Source organism: Lactuca virosa, chromosome 7, assembly GCF_052849685.1.
Source record: "Lactuca virosa cultivar CGN04683 chromosome 7, Lactuca_virosa_CGN04683_v6, whole genome shotgun sequence".
NCBI classification, from domain to species: domain Eukaryota; kingdom Viridiplantae; phylum Streptophyta; class Magnoliopsida; order Asterales; family Asteraceae; genus Lactuca; species Lactuca virosa.
The window spans coordinates 100,882,542-100,906,973 of record NC_136432.1 but is presented as its reverse complement, the minus strand read 5'-3'; the positions used below and the strand labels follow the sequence as shown (position 1 = coordinate 100,906,973).

Genomic DNA, 24,432 nt, shown 5'->3' with positions numbered 1-24,432 from the left:
ATCCCGAGACCCGAAGCAAGTCCCGAAACCTCGAGGATCTCAAGAAGTAAAGTTTCTGAGCCGAAACTCTGCCTGTGTAAAGCCCGGTTTTGGAGAAAACGTCCCGGTTTTATCGGAAAAGATTATTTTAAGAGACGAGGTGCTGTCCGATCATCGTCTTATCAGGTGAGTGTGTAGTTACTTTCTTCTAACACATAAATATGAAGTATTTGCTATGAAATACGTGTTATGTGCTATGTATTGTTTGTTTATTTGAGATGAGTGTGGAATGGATGTTTTATACAGGTTTTTAAATGATTTAAACCGTATATGTATTTTATATCTACAAATATGTTGGGTAGAACATGGGTAGATGAAATACCTGGTGACTATGAGACGTAGTGCCTATTGTGTAAACCCTGGTGACTATGAGACGTAGTGCCTATTGTGTAAACCCTGGTGACTATGAGACGTAGTGCCTATTGTATAAACCCTGGCGACTATGTGACGCAGTGCCTGTTGTATAAACCGTGGAAGCAAATGGATTTTTGTGCCAATCCCTTAGGTCAATCCTTAGGAATGAATGAATGAAGGATAATTGACTCTTAGGGTAAAGCTCTAAGAAACAGAAGAAGATAATAGGGATGGGTAATTTGGGTTGATTGTCTGATGATTAAATATAATATTATATCTTACTGTGGGTTGAAAACCCTATATGCTCACCAGGCTCCCAAGCCTGACCCACTCAGTTTTCTTTGCATTACAGGTAATGGCACACGAGTATAAGTTGGTGGACTTGACGAGAGATTTTGGATTATAGATCAGTAGTTATAAATAACTGTTGTAAGGTCTATTTTATATTGTTTATGCTTTTAGTCTGTATCGGAACATGACATCCCGAGATTTTGTTATTTAATGAAAATACATTTCTTTAAAGAAATGATTTGATAAATTCTTATCATATTTTGTTTTGGGAACAAATTCCGCAATTCTTTTAATCAAAGGATTACTCTGATTTTATAAAATAAAGCATAAACAAATCGGTCTTTTCTGGCCGTGAAAATGGGGATGTCACAGTTGGTATCAGAGCATTAGTTTAAGCGAACTAGGAATTTGTAGGATTTCTAGACTTAAACTTTGAATGCTAAGCGATGATTGTGAGATGAGTGTCTACCATATTTTAGACACGAGCAGTAGTATATTTTAGGAAAGATGCCTAAAATGCTTTTATGTGATAAATGCTATATGTTTGCCATATATGATATTGTTTGCTCGGATCTATGGTCTGGTGCCGACCGGATCTGGAGACCTTATGTGTTTAGGATTATAAGCGTACGAATACGATATTAGAACTAGCATGTAAACGTTTCGGAGTGATAAGGATGATTTGAATATCTATCGTGAATGAGGATCTAATTTCACCTTACTCGGTGTATAGATCAAAAATGGTGAGAACAAGGAGTGGAGTTGGAAACATAGACGAAAACAGGAATCAAATACCTGTGATAGAGCAAGTAGCTGTTGCAGCAGCATCACCTGAGCCAATGACTATGGCTGGAGTACAATTGATGATTCAGACGATGCTGGATTGTCAGATGGAGGAAACGAGATGTCTGCTTAGGCAGAATCGCGAAGAACTGTCAATTCAAGTCGAAGAGCCCGAAGTAAATGGAGGGCAGTCTGAAGGAGGAAACTTTAGTGGGATCATTGGTCAAGACGACCCACCGATTGCTAGGCGAAATAACCAGGATAGAGGAAACGATGGAAAAGGATGCAAGTACAAGGACTTCATGGCATCCAAACCCCCATGTCTTTCTGGAAACCCAACGCCGGTACAAGTTATGGACTGGATCTCCGAGATGGAGACGATGTTTGAAAGTTGTGAATGCAGCAACAAGCAGAAGAACGCTCTTGCGATTCCTCTGTTAAAATCAGGAGTATTGAGCTGGTGGAAGCTACTTGCTAGTTCTATGCCTAAGGGGGAAGCTAGCATGATGTCGTGGGAGGATTTTGTGGTGCAACTAAAGATGCAATACTGCTCTGAGCAGGATCTTCTGGAAATCAACAATGAGTTTCAGAATCTGAAAAAAAGGGAAAATTGAGCGTCACTGAATACGCTACAAGTTTTACGGAGAAGATGAAGCTTATCCCATATCTACTTCCAACAGAACTTTCCAAGGTCAACAAGTTTGCCCACGGATTACCAGCGGACTTTGGTCCAGTGGTCAAGCAAGCAACCACTTTGAAAGCCGCCATCTGGGCTGCTAGGAATGTCGAGACTCAGATAAGAGAGAAAGGTCTGGAGAGAGCTGAAGTTGGAGAGAAAAGGAAGCATGAGGGATCTTCAGTGATCAACAAAGAAAGCAAATTATCGAAATTTGGGGGAAGAGATGAAGCTAAGTGGTGCGAGAAGTGTAAAAAGAAACACTTCGGGAAGTGTAGCGAGGAGATGACTTGCTACAAATATGGGAAGACAGGGCATTACGCCAACAAGTGCGCATCCAACAAAAAGGTGTGCTACGGGTGTAACGAAGAAGGGCATGTTTCTAGAGACTGCCCAAAGAAAAACGCACCGCCACAGCCAAGGGCATTCCACATGATCCTCGACGAAGCGAATCAAGGATAAGGATTTTATATCCAAGGATCAAGTTATGAAGTAGCTGTGCGAATAGTAACTTATGATGTAGCATGTTAGAGGAATAGAATAGGGTGAACTTGAATTTTTTTGTAAATCATTTCAAGTTATAATATAAACCCTGGTTTTGATATCTATGTGATATTTATTGTTTTAATACCTGATGTGTTAAATGATTGTGTGATTTTTGTATAGTGACTTGGTTAGACTGAGAGACAATACTTGGGACGAGTATGAGTAGGTGTGAATGGTAGTAGAGATCTATGCTACCGGAAGCACAAGACTCACACTTGGATCAGGGAAAGTCGCAAGGTTACCGAGAAACTAGTAATTGATTCTGTTTATTCAAGTAAGTCACTACCATTGTTTCAGTAATGACTAGTAAGATGGTTGTTATTCCGACCCTAGTGGTCATATCAATTGAGTCCGACTACGATGAGTTGTTACGTGGTTCCGAGAACCAAGTTCGAAGTAGCATCTGACTGCGGTCAGAAGATTGAAATCAATGCGACCGATAACATCGCGCTTGATGTTAAATAAGTTCGTAGCTAGAAATGCTACAAGTTAAGATGTGATTATATCACATTAGAACATGAAGGAAGATATATTCCATTTCGGAACTTGACTCTAATAGACTTGAGTCTAAGCGTTGTATTATACGATGAAAGGTCATTAGAACATGACCCATCGGTCTGTTACAATAGGTAAAGGAAAGTATTTATCCTAAGAAGAAGAAGGAGTCCTCAATAAGGATTTATTTTGTGACTTGTAGGTTATGATTGAGAGTCCAACATAGTACGAAGAGCAGATGCAGGATTGAGCACTACCGGCTATCGAGAAGTCCAAGAGTTAGATACTCTTTCGAGGAAACATAGTGTCACACCCCCAAACCAAGGATGGCGGAAACGTCCGGGGGTGGAGGACTTCATGTTTAGTATCACAACAACGAGTATAATAGTGCTCAAAGTAAATACAACCATCATAAATATAATTGAAAAAGTTACACCAAATTATATGTTTACATGTTTCAAATCAATTACATTATGATGACAAAATGAACTGTTTGACGATTTATCGTCCCATCCTCAAAATGTTGTTGGTTTTCCTGTTTCACTGATTTCCTGAGAATACAAGTAGTTTTGAAAAGTGTCAACAATTAAGTTGGTGAGTTCATAAGAGTTTTGTTTGAGGAAGAAACCGTTTTCCTTGTAAAAGCGATAGAATATGACCTCCAGAAAATCCAATATTTTCTTAGTTAAGTGTGGAATGAATGCTCCTATGTTATGCGATAATGAACCCTAGAAAGACCCATAGATTCCTCCTATAATCGCCCAACGTATATAAGTTATATAAAATTTAAGTTAAATAAACCGTTTAATATAATGGGTCTGCCCGAGGTCCACAACCAAACAAGGAACAGGAGATAAGGCGGGCCCACCAATTCCAAGTCGATTGTGACTAGATTCTTATATAACTCTAGCATATACACTTAGCAATTATAGCTGAAGTCTAACAATTCTAGGTGAAATGTAGTTTTAATAGAAATATGTTTCCAAGAAAATCCAATATTTTCTTTATAAAAGTTATGTAGCCCTAAATCCCAGGACCGAGAATAAACAAGTATTTTACCATACTTAAAGTAAGTCATGCAAGTTTAAATCGACATAAACTCGTTTAGTTTAGAAGTAAAACCCCTTTTCGAAGTAGAATTTTTCCATGTAAACTTGAAAGATTGTTAACTACCTATGTGAGTCGCTATAACCATACTATGACGAGAAATAACCTGCACAACGTTTTTCAGACGTTAAGATACTATGACTCTTGTCACCCGTAGACCTGCCGGTCCGGCTGTAGCTAGCAGCGAGGTGTGGGGTGTCAATCCCAATATAGATCTATACACAATTATCACGCTCTCCGTACAAGAGATTCTGGTTATAACTTACAGGAATTGGGATCCCATACTCGAACGTACGGTGAGAGAATTGCCTTACAACCTAAGTTAACTAGTTTACACATAGTTTGATATTAAAACCTCTTCCGTGGAGGAAGTGAAATCACCTTTTATGAAAATACATTAGTGTTATGAATCCATAAACTATTACTATTATAGTTTATCAAGTACTATGTGAAAAACCTTTGTTTTGAGAGTAAAACCTTTTTCATGTAGTAAAAATCTATAAACCATGCTTAATGTAGTTTATTATATGTGTTCGAAATGAATGAAGAATCTTTTTTATGAATGACTAAATTTCAGTTTATGATGATAAACTAACAAGAAAAATACATTCAATATGTAGAACTTAATGTTATACACTTTGCTCAACATATTACAAAGTGTTATGAAAGTTATAAGCTGTTGACTAGTTTTTAACCTTTCAGCACTGTTTTAGGAAAATCATAAAAAAATCATATGAAGTCGAAAACTGATTCCGTAAATTCTGAGAGTTCATAAAATGTGTCTAGTTTATTCATAATTTTTATTATGATTTTTGGAAGTCTTTAACTTGTGTTAAAATATTCATATTCACAGACTGGTCTGAATTCGTTTCTGAAATGATAAGCAGTTTTGTAAAAATCCCCATAAATCGTAGAAAAATCGTATGGAGATGTGCAAGTAGTCATTTTAAAGGTATGGACCTGAAATATTTGCATATTATACAGTTTTGAAAGATATTAAGTTTAAGATAGTCAAAACAGTCCGTGAATAAGACTCAACTTTTCTGATGAAAGCTGTTGTTTGAGTTTAGTTAAGTTTTTGGTATTTTAACTTGTATCCCCCTGAAAGCTGAAGAAAACATGAAAATATAGGGGTATGAAATCACCTTGAGTGATTCTTGGAAGAGCGGAAGGTCGAAGACGAGGAGTATCAAGTCAAGAACACTTGATGAACACGTGAGAGTTTGGATGATCCTAAGAACGATTTTTGGTGTTAAGATATGAGTCAATGATCCAAGAGTGTTATGAAATTTTGGAATAACACTTGAGTGTAGACGAAATACTTACCAAAAAGTGAAGTAATAGATCAAGAAAACCTCCAAAAAGTGGTTGGAAGTAGAGAGAAAATAAGCCTCCTTGTGGGGTAAGAAAAGTGTAAAAGTGTGGAAATGATCAAAGTAGATCAAGAGTTTTTCCAAGGATTTCTTTATATAGATGTGGCTGGAGCAAGTTGCAAAAATGAAAGGATGTTTGCCTTGGTTTGTGTGATGTGGATAGGGTTGGGTTAATGAGGAAGTGACACATGGAGGCAAGTGGGCACACTTGACCCACTTGTAACATAAAATATCCTAAGCCCTTTTCTTTAATGTAAAATATTGATTTATAATTAATAAATCCCTGAGATGTGATTAAAATATGAATATATAGAGTCTTATATGTCAAAATATGAGTTTGGGCGAAAATCCCACGTTAAAATCATGAAAAACGGGCTTAAAATGAAGTCGTAGTCGAAAACCGGGAAGAAAAGTGCATTACAGCGAGGCTTCTCGGATTGGGCCGGAGGTTCGGTCCCTACTGTTGCTGGGCCCGAAGGGGAGGTGGAGCGAAATAGCCCGAAGGCGAAGGTCAGGAGCGAAAGCGAACTTCGGGTTCGGATCATCAGACTTCGGTTCGGTCCTAAGGGTTTCGGTTCGGAAGGTTCGGTCTGAAGGGACCTTCGGGTTCGGTTCGCAGGCAGCTTCGGGTTCGGTCCGACTCAGTTGGTTCTTAGCACCTTCGGTCCCTATGGTTTCGGCTCTTTGGAATTTCGGTCCTTTATTGAGAGGCTTCGGTTCTAAAAGTTGTTTTTCCAATAATTAGTCTGTTTTAAGTGGTTTTTGACCCGGTTAAGGGTCGGGTTGACCCGAATGATTATAAAAAGTTAAAGGAAGTTTTGAGAGAGATTTGGGAGAGATTTCTTTTGTGACCTTTTTGAGTGTTTGGCTTTGTAACGCAAGGTTTGTAAACCTCGTTAAGTCTTGTTATGATTGTTATACGCTCTCGAGGGGTATGGAATAATGTTTTATCGAGTAGTTTCATCACTTGCCCTGATTAGGGTTTAGATTTTTTTTTCCGAACACGTGAAAACTCTAAGTGATACTTTGTATTAAGATTGCGAGTAGTTCAAATAAGGAACATAATGGAAACCCTAATGTACAAGGGTTAGATGAGTTGACCGGTTTGACTTGTTGACTTTAGTTGACTTTGACTTGGCCAAAAATTGACGGTTGTCACATCATCCCCCCGTTAGAAAGAATTTCGTCCCGAAATTAGTGTTTCGACTGGGACTTCAACAATTTGGAGGAAAGATGGGGGAACTTTTCGTAGTATAAGAAATTGATTATGGTGAGGAACAACCCGTCTGATGTCACATGACGACCTTGGAATTTCATATTGTTACTTGAGCTGAGTCAATTTAAAAGGAGTTATTGTTTTGGGATGATAGTGTATTTAATGTGTGCCTTTATGCTCCCTGTTTTATCCTTGGTATTACCACTATGAATATTTTATATTCTAGTTAGCAATTTCCAGCATTACGAATGTTTCAACAAACTATGACGAAATTTGCATTATAAGTCCTACCAGATCTGTTATAATCGCTTGGTGTAAACTAGTCGTATATCATTAAGATTGCAAGGGCATTCGGATGGGTGACCCCGCCTTAAGCCCACAACCAAACAAGGAACATGAAATGAGGCGGAATCACACATTCTAAGTCCGTAGAATCCTAATGATATATGACCATAATGTTTACACTAGCCATCATAGATTCACTTGTAAAAACCCTGCGTTTTTATATAGGAGATAAGACTTATTTGGGTTTTGTCGTGTTCTCGAGATTTATTGTTGGTATATTTTAATCGATGCTAGATTTAGTAATAAAAAGAAATTTAAAATTTAAACGCCGATGTTAGAAACACCTACTGATATTTACGGGCGGTTCCGGGGTGGTCTCTCCTGCAGTGATCGCGAGCACCCTTCCACCATCACCGGCATTTCGTGCTCTTGGGCAGTCCCTTTTAAAGTGTCCCGTTTCGCCGCACTTGTAACAGGCTGGGCTAACTCCAGTGCCAGGGACCTGGTTGATGGGTCGTGCTGGTGCCTTATAGAAACGGACAGTGTGCCCCTTTCTGTTGTAATTTTTGCAATGTATCTCTCGACATGCCCCAGTGTGATGGAAGTTACACTCGTTGCATTTCGGAAGGGTTCCAGCGTATCAATTTATGGGTGTTGGCGTGGCGTGGGTTGTGGCAGCATGAACAGCAACGATCTGTTGCTTCTTAGTGAAGTCATGGGCTGGATGGTCCTTCTGGTTGTCCCAAAACTTCCTTTTGTTGTTTCCTCCTCTTGCTTGATCAGGGGTGGTTGTCGTAGTGTCATGGCTGACACGATAGTCGATGAGTTGATGTGCCAGTTCTTTGGCACTGTCAAAGGTAGTTGGCTTTGAGGCCAATACGTTCCTTTGAAGTTGGGAAGATAGTCCCCATATGTATCTTTCCACCTTCTTGCTTTCCGACGGAACCATCCCTGGACACAGTATGGCTAGATCACTAAACCTTGAGGTATAAGACAGGATGTCAGAGCCTATCATTTTGAGACCCCAAAGTTCCTCTTCCAACTTTTGTATCTCGCCTCTTGGGCAGTATTCCTTCATCAACATGGTTTTCAGATCTTCCCACGTTATCGAGTTAGCCACCGGAAGTGTCAATGTCTTGACGTGGCCATTCCACCAGGTGAGTGCCCTTTCAGAGAATGTGCATGTTGCAAACTTGACCTTGTTTGCTTCAGGGCATGCACATATTTCAAAGACGGATTCGGTTTTCTCGAACCATTGAAGTAATGCTATGACACCTCCGCTCCCATTGAAAGTTTTGGGTTTGGCATTAGTAAAGTCTTTGTAGGTACACTCTCTCGAGCGTCCCTGACTGTCCCCGTTGTTAGAATTTATGGGACCATTACTCGCACCACCCGCATTATTGGTGCTGATTTGGGACATTGCGGCTGCTACTGCGGCTATTACGGCAACCTGGAACATTATCGGGTCGAACTGAGGGGGTGGTGGAGGTGGTGGTGGCGGATTTGTTTGCGTTCCGTTAGTGCGTCTAACAGACCTTCGAGGCGGCATCTTTCTGTTATAGAATTTCAAAGACGAAATGAGTATACGTCTTTTAGTATTGGTTATTAGTCGGGCATCGTAAAACTAGGTTATTAGTTTTCAAGTATGGCATTTCCCAATTTTTCGAGTGTGGAAAACAATTCATACCAGAGGTCTATATAAATAAACTTATGAATTTAGTAGGAATGACTCGATTGTAATCTTGTGATTTGTTCCATGCCCGATCCACCCCTAAGATCACCCAATGTATACCAGTTGTGTGTAATTAAGGTCCGATAGACCGTTGAACTTAATGAGTCTGCCCTAAGCCCACAACCAAACAAGGAACAGGACCTAAGGCGGACTTACCATTTCTAAGCCGATCGTCTCTTAATTACACATAGCCTTGAGGTATACATCAAGTAATCTTAGAGTTACCATAAGCAAATTGTTTGCAATAACAGGTTATGAATTATGTGGTAAACTCCCACTGAAATAAAATGCATGCCAATTTTTATTGATATACTTTGGTTATATCCTTACCATTTATATACACACGTAATAAATTTCGCACTTTACTGAACTATTCTCGGTGTTTCTGCTAACGTCCCTGAGACGGAGTTATGGTAGTGGGTAGAAATGGGTTTTGTACGGGCGTTAAGATTTACCCATCACGTTGCTCGTGCGAGAATAGGGGTAGAAGAGATAGTTAATAGACGTCTAATCCTATAATTACTTATAGGGGGTGATCCATATTAGTCACGTCTATAATCACATAGTGCATACCAGTTATACATAACCTGAGATAGAATAGACCTTCAAATAAATGACTCTACTCTAAGTCCACAACCAAACAAGGAACAGGAAGTAGAGCAATAGTCATAGATTCTGAGTCTATAATATCTTTAATTATGTATAACCTTGGCGTATGCACTCATTCATTATAGACCGACTAATAGGGGTCTTTAGTTTTCACGTAAGTTGGTTATAGTATCACAAAATACTCCTATAGTATTTTAATGTTTGACTTATGTTTTTCAATGTTTGTTTGTAGATAGAGTTGGTAAGTTTTTTTTTGACTTGTTGCAACGCCACAACCATTCCTGGGCATATGCTAATCACTTCTGGGTCAGACATAGTTGATCAGGCTATGTCATTCCCAAACCTGACCATACATCCCCAAGCCTACTTGTGTCATTCAACAATCACAACTTTTGTTTTGTTCTAGAATGATGCTGACCTTAGTATGTATGCATGCATGTATACTTTCAACAAGAAACTATTTATTTCTAAAAGTATAGTTAATTGAAAATGTTAAATCAGAGACCTTAGTCCCAATGCATTTATAGTTTGTATATCTTATGTTGTTCGATATACTTAGTTCACTATAAACAATGCTCTGATACCAATCTGTCACACCCCCAAACCAAGGATGGCGGAAACGTCCGGGGGTGGAGGACTTCATGTTTAGTATCACAACAACGAGTATAATAGTGCTCAAAGTAAATACAACCATCATAAATATAATTGAAAAAGTTACACCAAAGTATATGTTTACATGTTTCAAATCAATTACATTATGATGACAAAATGAACTGTTTGACGATTTATCGTCCCATCCTCAAAATGCTGTTGGTTTTCCTGTTTCACTGATTTTCTGAGAATACAAGTAGTTTTGAAAAGTGTCAACAATTAAGTTTGTGAGTTCATAAGAGTTTTGTTTGAGGAAGAAACCGTTTTCCTTGTAATAGCGATAGAATATGACCTCCAGAAAATCCAATATTTTCTTAGTTAAGTGTGGAATGAATGCTCCTATGTTATGCGATAATGAACCCTAGAAAGACCCATAGATTCCTCCTATAATCACCCAACGTATATAAGTTATATAAAATTTAAGTTAACTAAACCGTTGAATATAATGGGTCTGCCCGAGGTCCACAACCAAACAAGGAACAGGAGATAAGGCGGGCCCACCAATTCCAAGTCGATTGTGACTAGATTCTTATATAACTCTAGCATATACACTTAGCAATTATAGCTGAAGTCTAACAATTCTAGGTGAAATGTAGTTTTAATAGAAATATGTTTCCAAGAAAATCCAATATTTTCTTTATAAAAGTTATGTAGCCCTAAATCCCAGGACCGAGAATAAACAAGTATTTTACCATACTTAAAGTAATTCATGCAAGTTTAAATCGACATAAACTCGTTTAGTTTAGAAGTAAAACCCCTTTTCGAAGTAGATTTTTTCCATGTAAACTTGAAAGATTGTTAACTACCTATGTGAGTCGCTATAACCATACTATGACGAGAAATAACCTGCACAACTTTTTTCAGACGTTAAGATACTATGACTCTTGTCACCCGTAGACCCGCCGGTCCGGCTGTAGCTAGCAGCGAGGTGTGGGGTGTCAATCCCAATATAGATATATACACAATTATCACGCTCTCCCTACAAGATATTCTGGTTATAACTTACAGGAATTGGGATCCCGTACTCGAACGTACTGGGAGAGAATTGACTCACAACCTAAGTTAACTAGTTTACATATAGTTTGATATTAAAACCTCTTCCGTGGAGGAAGTGAAATCACCTTTTATGAAAATACATTAGTGCTATGAATCCATAAACTATTACTATTATAGTTTATCAAGTACTATGTGAAAACCCCTTTGTTTTGAGAGTAAAACCTTTTTTCATGTAGTAAAAATCTATAAACCATGCTTAATGTAGTTTATTATATGTGTTCGAAATGAATGAAGAATCCTTTTTATGAATGACTAAATTTCAGTTTATGATGATATACTAACAAGAAAAATACATTCAATATGTAGAACTTAATGTTATACACTTTGCTCAACATATTACAAAGTGTTATGAAAGTTATAAGCTGTTGACTAGTTTTTAACCTTTCAGCACTGTTTTAGGAAAATCATAAAAAAATCATATGAAGTCGAAAATTGATTCCGTAAATTCTGAGAGTTCATAAAATGTGTCTAGTTTATTCATAATTTTTATTATGATTTTTGGAAGTCTTTAACTTGTGTTAAAATATTCATATTCACAGACTGGTCTGAATTCGTTTCTGAAATGATAAGCAGTTTTGTAAAAATCACCATAAATCGTAGAAAAATCGTATGGAGATGTGCAAGTAGTCATTTTAAAGGTATGAACCTGAAATATTTGCATATTATACAGTTTTGAAAGATATTAAGTTTAAGATAGTCAAAACAGTCCGTGAATAAGACTCAACGTTTCTGATGAAAGCTGTTGTTTGAGTTTAGTTAAGTTTTTGGTATTTTAACTTGTATCCCCCCCTGAAAACTGAAGAAAACATGAAAATATAGGGGTATGAAATCACCTTGAGTGATTCTTGGAAGAGCGGAAGGTCGAAGACGAGGAGTATCAAGTCAAGAACACTTGATGAACACGTGAGAGTTTGGATGATCCTAAGAACGATTTTTGGTGTTAAGATATGAGTCAATGATCCAAGAGTGTTATGAAATTTTGGAATAACACTTGAGTGTAGACGAAATACTTACCAAAAAGTGAAGTAATAGATCAAGAAAACCTCCAAAAAGTGGTTGGAAGTAGAGAGAAAATAAGCCTCCTTGTGGGGTAAGAAAAGTGTAAAAGTGTGGAAATGATCAAAGTAGATCAAGAGTTTTTCCAAGGATTTCTTTATATAGATGTGGCTGGAGCAAGTTGCAAAAATGAAAGGATGTTTGCCTTGGTTTGTGTGATGTGGATAGGGTTGGGTTAATGAGGAAGTGACACATGGAGGCAAGTGGGCACACTTGACCCACTTGTAACATAAAATATCCTAAGCCCTTTTCTTTAATGTAAAATATTGATTTATAATTAATAAATCCCTGAGATGTGATTAAAATATGAATATATAGAGTCTTATATGTCAAAATATGAGTTTGGGCGAAAATCCCACGTTAAAATCATGAAAAACGGGCTTAAAATGAAGTCGTAGTCGAAAACCGGGAAGAAAAGTGCATTACAGCGAGGCTTCTCGGATTGGGCCGGAGGTTCGGTCCCTACTGTTGCTGGGCCCGAAGGGGAGGTGGAGCGAAATAGCCCGAAGGCGAAGGTCAGGAGCGAAAGCGAACTTCGGGTTCGGATCATCAGACTTCGGTTCGGTCCTAAGGGTTTCGGTTCGGAAGGTTCGGTCTGAAGGGACCTTCGGGTTCGGTTCGCAGGCAGCTTCGGGTTCGGTCCGACTCAGTTGGTTCTTAGCACCTTCGGTCCCTATGGTTTCGGCTCTTTGGAATTTCGGTCCTTTATTGAGAGGCTTCGGTTCTAAAAGTTGTTTTTCCAATAATTAGTCTGTTTTAAGTGGTTTTTGACCCGGTTAAGGGTCGGGTTGACCCGAATGATTATAAAAAGTTAAAGGAAGTTTTGAGAGAGATTTGGGAGAGATTTCTTTTGTGACCTTTTTGAGTGTTTGGCTTTGTAACGCAAGGTTTGTAAACCTCGTTAAGTCTTGTTATGATTGTTATACGCTCTCGAGGGGTATGGAATAATGTTTTATCGAGTAGTTTCATCACTTGCCCTGATTAGGGTTTAGATTTTTTTTTCCGAACACGTGAAAACTCTAAGTGATACTTTGTATTAAGATTGCGAGTAGTTCAAATAAGGAACATAATGGAAACCCTAATGTACAAGGGTTAGATGAGTTGACCGGTTTGACTTGTTGACTTTAGTTGACTTTGACTTGGCCAAAAATTGACGGTTGTCACATCATCCCCCCGTTAGAAAGAATTTCGTCCCGAAATTAGTGTTTCGACTGGGACTTCAACAATTTGGAGGAAAGATGGGGGAACTTTTCGTAGTATAAGAAATTGATTATGGTGAGGAACAACCCGTCTGATGTCACATGACGACCTTGGAATTTCATATTGTTACTTGAGCTGAGTCAATTTAAAAGGAGTTATTGTTTTGGGATGATAGTGTATTTAATGTGTGCCTTTATGCTCCCTGTTTTATCCTTGGTATTACCACTATGAATATTTTATATTCTAGTTAGCAATTTCCAGCATTACGAATGTTTCAACAAACTATGACGAAATTTGCATTATAAGTCCTACCAGATCTGTTATAATCGCTTGGTGTAAACTAGTCGTATATCATTAAGATTGCAAGGGCATTCGGATGGGTGACCCCGCCTTAAGCCCACAACCAAACAAGGAACATGAAATGAGGCGGAATCACACATTCTAAGTCCGTAGAATCCTAATGATATATGACCATAATGTTTACACTAGCCATCATAGATTCACTTGTAAAAACCCTGCGTTTTTATATAGGAGATAAGACTTATTTGGGTTTTGTCGTGTTCTCGAGATTTATTGTTGGTATATTTTAATCGATGCTAGATTTAGTAATAAAAAGAAATTTAAAATTTAAACGCCGATGTTAGAAACACCTACTGATATTTACGGGCGGTTCCGGGGTGGTCTCTCCTGCAGTGATCGCGAGCACCCTTCCACCATCACCGGCATTTCGTGCTCTTGGGCAGTCCCTTTTAAAGTGTCCCGTTTCGCCGCACTTGTAACAGGCTGGGCTAACTCCAGTGCCAGGGACCTGGTTGATGGGTCGTGCTGGTGCCTTATAGAAACGGACAGTGTGCCCCTTTCTGTGTAATTTTTGCAATGTATCTCTCGACATGCCCCAGTGTGATGGAAGTTACACTCGTTGCATTTCGGAAGGGTTCCAGCGTATCAATTTATGGGTGTTGGCGTGGCGTGGGTTGTGGCAGCATGAACAGCAACGATCTGTTGCTTCTTAGTGAAGTCATGGGCTGGATGGTCCTTCTGGTTGTCCCAAAACTTCCTTTTGTTGTTTCCTCCTCTTGCTTGATCAGGGGTGGTTGTCGTAGTGTCATGGCTGACACGATAGTCGATGAGTTGATGTGCCAGTTCTTTGGCACTGTCAAAGGTAGTTGGCTTTGAGGCCAATACGTTCCTTTGAAGTTGGGAAGATAGTCCCCATATGTATCTTTCCACCTTCTTGCTTTCCGACGGAACCATCCCTGGACACAGTATGGCTAGATCACTAAACCTTGAGGTATAAGACAGGATGTCAGAGCCTATCATTTTGAGACCCCAAAGTTCCTCTTCCAACTTTTGTATCTCGCCTCTTGGGCAGTATTCCTTCATCAACATGGTTTTCAGATCTTCCCACGTTATCGAGTTAGCCACCGGAAGTGTCAATGTCTTGACGTGGCCATTCCACCAGGTGAGTGCCCTTTCAGAGAATGTGCATGTTGCAAACTTGACCTTGTTTGCTTCAGGGCATGCACATATTTCAAAGACGGATTCGGTTTTCTCGAACCATTGAAGTAATGCTATGACACCTCCCGCTCCCATTGAAAGTTTTGGGTTTGGCATTAGTAAAGTCTTTGTAGGTACACTCTCTCGAGCGTCCCTGACTGTCCCCGTTGTTAGAATTTATGGGACCATTACTCGCACCACCCGCATTATTGGTGCTGATTTGGGACATTGCGGCTGCTACTGCGGCTATTACGGCAACCTGGAACATTATCGGGTCGAACTGAGGGGGTGGTGGAGGTGGTGGTGGCGGATTTGTTTGCGTTCCGTTAGTGCGTCTAACAGACCTTCGAGGCGGCATCTTTCTGTTATAGAATTTCAAAGACGAAATGAGTATACGTCTTTTAGTATTGGTTATTAGTCGGGCATCGTAAAACTAGGTTATTAGTTTTCAAGTATGGCATTTCCCAATTTTTCGAGTGTGGAAAACAATTCATACCAGAGGTCTATATAAATAAACTTATGAATTTAGTAGGAATGACTCGATTGTAATCTTGTGATTTGTTCCATGCCCGATCCACCCCTAAGATCACCCAATGTATACCAGTTGTGTGTAATTAAGGTCCGATAGACCGTTTGAACTTAATGAGTCTGCCCTAAGCCCACAACCAAACAAGGAACAGGACCTAAGGCGGACTTACCATTTCTAAGCCGATCGTCTCTTAATTACACATAGCCTTGAGGTATACATCAAGTAATCTTAGAGTTACCATAAGCAAATTGTTTGCAATAACAGGTTATGAATTATGTGGTAAACTCCCACTGAAATAAAATGCATGCCAATTTTTATTGATATACTTTGGTTATATCCTTACCATTTATATACACACGTAATAAATTTCGCACTTTACTGAACTATTCTCGGTGTTTCTGCTAACGTCCCTGAGACGGAGTTATGGTAGTGGGTAGAAATGGGTTTTGTACGGGCGTTAAGATTTACCCATCACGTTGCTCGTGCGAGAATAGGGGTAGAAGAGATAGTTAATAGACGTCTAATCCTATAATTACTTATAGGGGGTGATCCATATTAGTCACGTCTATAATCACATAGTGCATACCAGTTATACATAACCTGAGATAGAATAGACCTTCAAATAAATGACTCTACTCTAAGTCCACAACCAAACAAGGAACAGGAAGTAGAGCAATAGTCATAGATTCTGAGTCTATAATATCTTTAATTATGTATAACCTTGGCGTATGCACTCATTCATTATAGACCGACTAATAGGGGTCTTTAGTTTTCACGTAAGTTGGTTATAGTATCACAAAATACTCCTATAGTATTTTAATGTTTGACTTATGTTTTTCAATGTTTGTTTGTAGATAGAGTTGGTAAGTTTTTTTTTGACTTGTTGCAACGCCACAACCATTCCTGGGCATATGCTAATCACTTCTGGGTCAGACATAGTTGATCAGGCTATGTCATTCCCAAACCTGACCATACATCCCCAAGCCTACTTGTGTCATTCAACAATCACAACTTTTGTTTTGTTCTAGAATGATGCTGACCTTAGTATGTATGCATGCATGTATACTTTCAACAAGAAACTATTTATTTCTAAAAGTATAGTTAATTGAAAATGTTAAATCAGAGACCTTAGTCCCAATGCATTTATAGTTTGTATATCTTATGTTGTTCGATATACTTAGTTCACTATAAACAATGCTCTGATACCAATCTGTCACACCCCCAAACCAAGGATGGCGGAAACGTCCGGGGGTGGAGGACTTCATGTTTAGTATCACAACAACGAGTATAATAGTGCTCAAAGTAAATACAACCATCATAAATATAATTGAAAAAGTTACACCAAAGTATATGTTTACATGTTTCAAATCAATTACATTATGATGACAAAATGAACTGTTTGACGATTTATCGTCCCATCCTCAAAATGCTGTTGGTTTTCCTGTTTCACTGATTTTCTGAGAATACAAGTAGTTTTGAAAAGTGTCAACAATTAAGTTTGTGAGTTCATAAGAGTTTTGTTTGAGGAAGAAACCGTTTTCCTTGTAATAGCGATAGAATATGACCTCCAGAAAATCCAATATTTTCTTAGTTAAGTGTGGAATGAATGCTCCTATGTTATGCGATAATGAACCCTAGAAAGACCCATAGATTCCTCCTATAATCACCCAACGTATATAAGTTATATAAAATTTAAGTTAACTAAACCGTTGAATATAATGGGTCTGCCCGAGGTCCACAACCAAACAAGGAACAGGAGATAAGGCGGGCCCACCAATTCCAAGTCGATTGTGACTAGATTCTTATATAACTCTAGCATATACACTTAGCAATTATAGCTGAAGTCTAACAATTCTAGGTGAAATGTAGTTTTAATAGAAATATGTTTCCAAGAAAATCCAATATTTTCTTTATAAAAGTTATGTAGCCCTAAATCCCAGGACCGAGAATAAACAAGTATTTTACCATACTTAAAGTAATTCATGCAAGTTTAAATCGACATAAACTCGTTTAGTTTAGAAGTAAAACCCCTTTTCGAAGTAGATTTTTTCCATGTAAACTTGAAAGATTGTTAACTACCTATGTGAGTCGCTATAACCATACTATGACGAGAAATAACCTGCACAACTTTTTTCAGACGTTAAGATACTATGACTCTTGTCACCCGTAGACCCGCCGGTCCGGCTGTAGCTAGCAGCGAGGTGTGGGGTGTCAATCCCAATATAGATATATACACAATTATCACGCTCTCCCTACAAGATATTCTGGTTATAACTTACAGGAATTGGGATCCCGTACTCGAACGTACTGGGAGAGAATTGACTCACAACCTAAGTTAACTAGTTTACATATAGTTTGATATTAAAACCTCTTCCGTGGAGGAAGTGAAATCACCTTTTATGAAAATACATTAGTGCTATGAATCCATAAACTATTACTATTATAGTTTATCAAGTACTATGTGAAAACCCCTTTGTTTTGAGAGTAAAACCTTTTTTCATGTAGTAAAATCTATAAACCATGCTTAATGTAGTTTATTATATGTGTTCGAAATGAATGAAGAATCCTTTTTATGAATGACTAAATTTCAGTTTATGATGATATACTAACAAGAAAAATACATTCAATATGTAGAACTTAATGTTATACACTTTGCTCAACATATTACAAAGTGTTATGAAAGTTATAAGCTGTTGACTAGTTTTTAACCTTTCAGCACTGTTTTAGGAAAATCATAAAAAAATCATATGAAGTCGAAAATTGATTCCGTAAATTCTGAGAGTTCATAAAATGTGTCTAGTTTATTCATAATTTTTATTATGATTTTTGGAAGTCTTTAACTTGTGTTAAAATATTCATATTCACAGACTGGTCTGAATTCGTTTCTGAAATGATAAGCAGTTTTGTAAAAATCACCATAAATCGTAGAAAAATCGTATGGAGATGTGCAAGTAGTCATTTTAAAGGTATGAACCTGAAATATTTGCATATTATACAGTTTTGAAAGATATTAAGTTTAAGATAGTCAAAACAGTCCGTGAATAAGACTCAACGTTTCTGATGAAAGCTGTTGTTTGAGTTTAGTTAAGTTTTTGGTATTTTAACTTGTATCCCCCCCTGAAAACTGAAGAAAACATGAAAATATAGGGGTATGAAATCACCTTGAGTGATTCTTGGAAGAGCGGAAGGTCGAAGACGAGGAGTATCAAGTCAAGAACACTTGATGAACACGTGAGAGTTTGGATGATCCTAAGAACGATTTTTGGTGTTAAGATATGAGTCAATGATCCAAGAGTGTTATGAAATTTTGGAATAACACTTGAGTGTAGACGAAATACTTACCAAAAAGTGAAGTAATAGATCAAGAAAACCTCCAAAAAGTGGTTGGAAGTAGAGAGAAAATAAGCCTCCTTGTGGGGTAAGAAAAGTGTAAAAGTGTGGAAATGATCAAAGTAGATCAAGAGTTTTTCCAAGGATTTCTTTATATAGATGTGGCTGGAGCAAGTTGCAAAAATGAAAGGATGTTTGCCTTGGTTTGTGTGATGTGGATAGGGTTGGGTTAATGAGGAAGTGACACATGGAGGCAAGTGGGCACACTTGACCCACTTGTAACATAAAATATCCTAAGCCCTTTTCTTTAATGTAAAATATTGATTTATAATTAATAAATCCCTGAGATGTGATTAAAATATGAATATATAGAGTCTTATATGTCAAAATATGAGTTTGGGCGAAAATCCCACGTTAAAATCATGAAAAACGGGCTTAAAATGAAGTCGTAGTCGAAAACCGGGAAGAAAAGTGCATTACAGCGAGGCTTCTCGGATTGGGCCGGAGGTTCGGTCCCTACTGTTGCTGGGCCCGAAGGGGAGGTGGAGCGAAATAGCCCGAAGGCGAAGCTCAGGAGCGAAAGCGAACTTCGGGTTCGGATCATCAGACTTCGGTTCGGTCCTAAGGGTTTCGGTTCGGAAGGTTCGGTCTGAAGGGACCTTCGGGTTCGGTTCGCAGGCAGCTTCGGGTTCGGTCCGACTCAGTTGGTTCTTAGCACCTTCGGTCCCTATGGTTTCGGCTCTTTGGAATTTCGGTCCTTTATTGAGAGGCTTCGGTTCTAAAAGTTGTTTTTCCAATAATTAGTCTGTTTTAAGTGGTTTTTGACCCGGTTAAGGGTCGGGTTGACCCGAATGATTATAAAAAGTTAAAGGAAGTTTTGAGAGAGATTTGGGAGAGATTTCTTTTGTGACCTTTTTGAGTGTTTGGCTTTGTAACGCAAGGTTTGTAAACCTCGTTAAGTCTTGTTATGATTGTTATACGCTCTCGAGGGGTATGGAATAATGTTTTATCGAGTAGTTTCATCACTTGCCCTGATTAGGGTTTAGATTTTTTTTTCCGAACACGTGAAAACTCTAAGTGATACTTTGTATTAAGATTGCGAGTAGTTCAAATAAGGAACATAATGGAAACCCTAATGTACAAGGGTTAGATGAGTTGACCGGTTTGACTTGTTGACTTTAGTTGACTTTGACTTGGCCAAAAATTGACGGTTGTCACATCATCCCCCCGTTAGAAAGAATTTCGTCCCGAAATTAGTGTTTCGACTGGGACTTCAACAATTTGGAGGAAAGATGGGGGAACTTTTCGTAGTATAAGAAATTGATTATGGTGAGGAACAACCCGTCTGATGTCACATGACGACCTTGGAATTTCATATTGTTACTTGAGCTGAGTCAATTTAAAAGGAGTTATTGTTTTGGGATGATAGTGTATTTAATGTGTGCCTTTATGCTCCCTGTTTTATCCTTGGTATTACCACTATGAATATTTTATATTCTAGTTAGCAATTTCCAGCATTACGAATGTTTCAACAAACTATGACGAAATTTGCATTATAAGTCCTACCAGATCTGTTATAATCGCTTGGTGTAAACTAGTCGTATATCATTAAGATTGCAAGGGCATTCGGATGGGTGACCCCGCCTTAAGCCCACAACCAAACAAGGAACATGAAATGAGGCGGAATCACACATTCTAAGTCCGTAGAATCCTAATGATATATGACCATAATGTTTACACTAGCCATCATAGATTCACTTGTAAAAACCCTGCGTTTTTATATAGGAGATAAGACTTATTTGGGTTTTGTCGTGTTCTCGAGATTTATTGTTGGTATATTTTAATCGATGCTAGATTTAGTAATAAAAAGAAATTTAAAATTTAAACGCCGATGTTAGAAACACCTACTGATATTTACGGGCGGTTCCGGGGTGGTCTCTCCTGCAGTGATCGCGAGCACCCTTCCACCATCACCGGCATTTCGTAACTTGGGGTTTCAGCCCCTATAAATAGAAGTCGAAGACAGCCGAGTTCTTTGCTCATTTTCTTTCCTTTTCTCTCGTTTTTGCATCGTTTTACGTGCAAGAAATATCCTGAAGCCCCGGTATTAATCCCGAGACCCGAAGCAAGTCTCGAATCCCCAAGGATCTCGAGAAGTAAAGTTTCCGAGCCGAAACTCTGCCCGCGTAAAGCCCGGTTTTGAAGAAAACGTCCCTGTTTTATCGGAAAATATTATTTTAAGAGACGAGGTGCTGTCCGATCATCGTCTTATCAGGTGAGTGTGTAGTTACTTTCTTCTAACACATAAATATGAAGTATTTGCTATGAAATACGTGCTATGTGTTATGTATTGTTTGTTTATTTGAGATGGGTATGGAATGGATGTTTTATACATGTTTTTAAATGATTTAAACCGTATATGTATTTTATATCTACAAATATGTTGGGTAGAACATGGGTAGATGAAATACCTGGTGACTATGAGACGTAGTGCCTATTGTGTAAACCCTGGTAACTATGAGACGTAGTGCCTATTGTGTAAACCCTGGTGACTATGAGACGTAGTGCCTATTGTATAAACCCTGGCGACTATGTGACGTAGTGCCTGTTGTATAAACCGTGGAAGCAAATGGATTTTTGTGCCAATCCCTTAGGTCAATCCTTAGGAATGAATGAATGAAGGATAATTGACTCTTAGGGTAAAGCTTTAAGAAACAGAAGAAGATAATAGGGATGGTAATTTGGGTTGATTGTCTGATGATTAAATATAATATTATATCTTACTGTGGGTTTTTTTTTGGAAAGGGAACTTCCCTAACGAGGGTTTCCGGGCCAGCTTTCGCGCACCGACTAATCCCCCGCTGCAAACATAAGGCTTTGCCTCATGCCCTGGAGTCACTGCAGGCGAACCTCCATGGCCACAAGGGCTGAGTAGCTCACCAGGCTCCCAAGCCTGACCCACTCAGTTTTCTTTGCATTACAGGTAATGGCACAAGAGTATAAGTTGGTGGACTTGACGAGAGATTTTGGATTATAGATCAGTAGTTATAAATAACTGTTGTAAGGTCTATTTTATATTGTTTATGCTTTTCGTCTGTATCGGAACTTGACATCCCGAGATTTTGTTATTTAATGAAAATACATTTCTTTAAAGAAATGATTTGATAAATTCTTATCATATTTTGTTTTGGGAACAAATTCCACAATTCTTTTAATCAAATGATTACTCTGATTTTATAAAACAAAGCATAAACAAATCGATCTTTTCTGGCCGTGAAAATGGGGATGTCACACAATTCCCCTCGGAATCCATACGTTGGCAAAAAGGACAAAATCAAGAAGGAAGCAAAGAGGTATGTATAGGATGAGCATTACCTTTGGAAGTATTGTGCGGATCAAATGATCTGAAGGTGTGTTGAGTAAAAAGAGGTACATGCATACTTAACTTTTGTCATTCTTATGCTTGTGGAGGTCATTTCGTACCCCAAAGGACAACTAGAAAAGTCTTAGATAGTGGATTTTATTGGCCTACCATTTTTCATGATTCTTATGTGTTATGTGCATATTGTGATAAGTGTCAAAGATCCGGGTCCATAAGTTCTAGGAATCAAATGCCCCTTTCCACCATCTTGGTTTGTGAAATATTCAATGTGTGGGGTATAAACTTCATGGGACCATTCCCGCCCTTTTTTGTTGTTCATATATTTTGTTGGTGGTGGACTATATGTCCAAATGGGTGTCGGCCAAGGCCACTCGTACTATTGATTCAAAGTGGTTGTGGATTTTCTTAAAGCACAGACTTTCTCTCGGTTTAGCACTCCAAAAGCTCTCATAAGTGATCGTGGGACTCATTTTTGCAACCGGATGCTTGAAGCCTTTTTGAAATAGGATGAGGTGACTCATAAAGTCTCAATAACATATCACCCCCAAACCAATGGGGAAGTAGAAATCTCCAATAGGCAGATCAAGGGAATTTTGGAGAAAACAGTCAACCCAAGCCGTAAGGATTGGAGTAGAAGGTTGGATGATGCCTTATGGGCATATCACACTGCTTTCAAGACCCCCGTTGGTATGTCCCCATACCGGCTAGTATTTGGGGAACTGTGTCGCCTTCCAGTTGAGCTTGAACACAAAAGATTCTGGGATGTGAAGAAATTCAACTTCAATGAGGTTGAAGCGGGCAACAAGAGGAAATTGGACATTCAAGAATTGGAGGAGATAAGAAATAAAGCGTATGGAAGTGAAATGATTTATAAAGAGAAGACCAAGACATGTCATGACAAAATGATCTCTCGGAAAACCTTCACAAAAGGTCAAAAAGTGTTGCTTTACCATTCAAGATTCAAGTTGATATCGGGGAAACTAAGATCAAGGTGGGTTGGTCCCTTTGTGGTTACAAATGTCTTTGACCATGGTGCGGTGGAAATCACAAGTCAACAAACCAGGAAGATTTTCAAAGTTAATGGACATAGATTGAAACCGTACTATGATGGATTCCAAGTGAAGAATAAAGAGATGGAGGTGATTGAGAACCCCATATATCAAGAATGAAGCATATTTAGGGGTCAAGTCGAGCCAACGGCATAAAAAACGGGCGGCTAACCAGGAGGCAACACGGGGGTATTTTTGTCTTTTCCTTAATTTTCCATTTTCTCAATAAATTTTCTTAGTTTCAAAGGTTTCAAGTTGTTTTTCATGTTCAAAGAGGTCAAAAAATCATTTTCCGGGCAGTAGCAGATTAGCGGGTCAAATTTGCAAAAAAAATGAAAATCAAGAATTTTGTTGGCAATACAGGGATTTACACGACCGTGTAAACTTTTGCCTATTATTTACACGGCCCGTGTAATCGACCAGCTCACGTGTTTTCATTGTTCCATTTACACGGCCCGTGTAAACTTAACCTTATCATTTACACGGCCCGTGTAAACGTAAAAATTAGGTTGTCCGTTTTTAATCAAAAAAATCGATTCTTTCTCACATTCATCTTGAAAAAACTTGTGCACCTCTTTTTCCCTACCGCCTCTCTTCGAAAATCCTCTAAAAAACACTCCATCTTCCTCAATTTTGCTCCATATTTCAAGTTCCAAGGTATGAAATTCTTCTCTTTTCTTCATCTTCTTTGTCAAACAACTCAATCTCACCCTCTCATGGGTGATTTTGGGGTTTTGAGCAAACCCTATAATTTTTGGGTTTCAAAATCTCGACTTAATACTTGCAATTTCTTGTAGGATAAGCCTGGGAAAAGCTTGGGGAAGCATTGGACATCACTCAAACTCTATTTACAAGCATAAATTTGGTATAATTGTTCCAAACCCTTTTCTTTGTGCATATCATTAAGATCACGTTTTTAGAGTGGAATTTGGTGTGATTGTTAGTTTTTGTGCATGCTCTAGTGTTAACAATTGTCCATCTATCATACATTATATGAAAGAGTATGTTTATTTCATTGGACAATGACATCCCATGACAAAAGGACTAGAGTTGGGACCTCGAACATAGGTGGTCAAGAGGCTCATGATGAACATGACCAAGGTCCCATGGAAAATCCATAACAATTTGGCCTTATTTTTGAGTCAAATCCGCAAGAAATCCTATACTCAAGATATA

At 38.5% G+C, this 24,432-nt stretch overlaps 1 protein-coding gene across 1 annotated transcript; it reads left to right on the top strand.

The window, feature by feature from the left end:
* The first annotated feature begins 22,896 nt into the window (after positions 1-22,896).
* On the top strand, positions 22,897-23,376 carry LOC145126974 (uncharacterized). The gene has a single exon (XM_079062235.1). The coding sequence runs from the start codon at positions 22,897-22,899 to the stop codon at positions 23,374-23,376; it is 480 nt and encodes a 159-aa protein (XP_078918361.1).
* Positions 23,377-24,432: the final 1,056 nt, after the last annotated feature.

Excerpts from the sequence above, each read along its gene's own strand:
- LOC145126974 (XM_079062235.1), top strand. The coding sequence starts at position 22,897 with ATGTCCCCATACCGGCTAGTATTTGGGGAACTGTGTCGCCTTCCAGTT.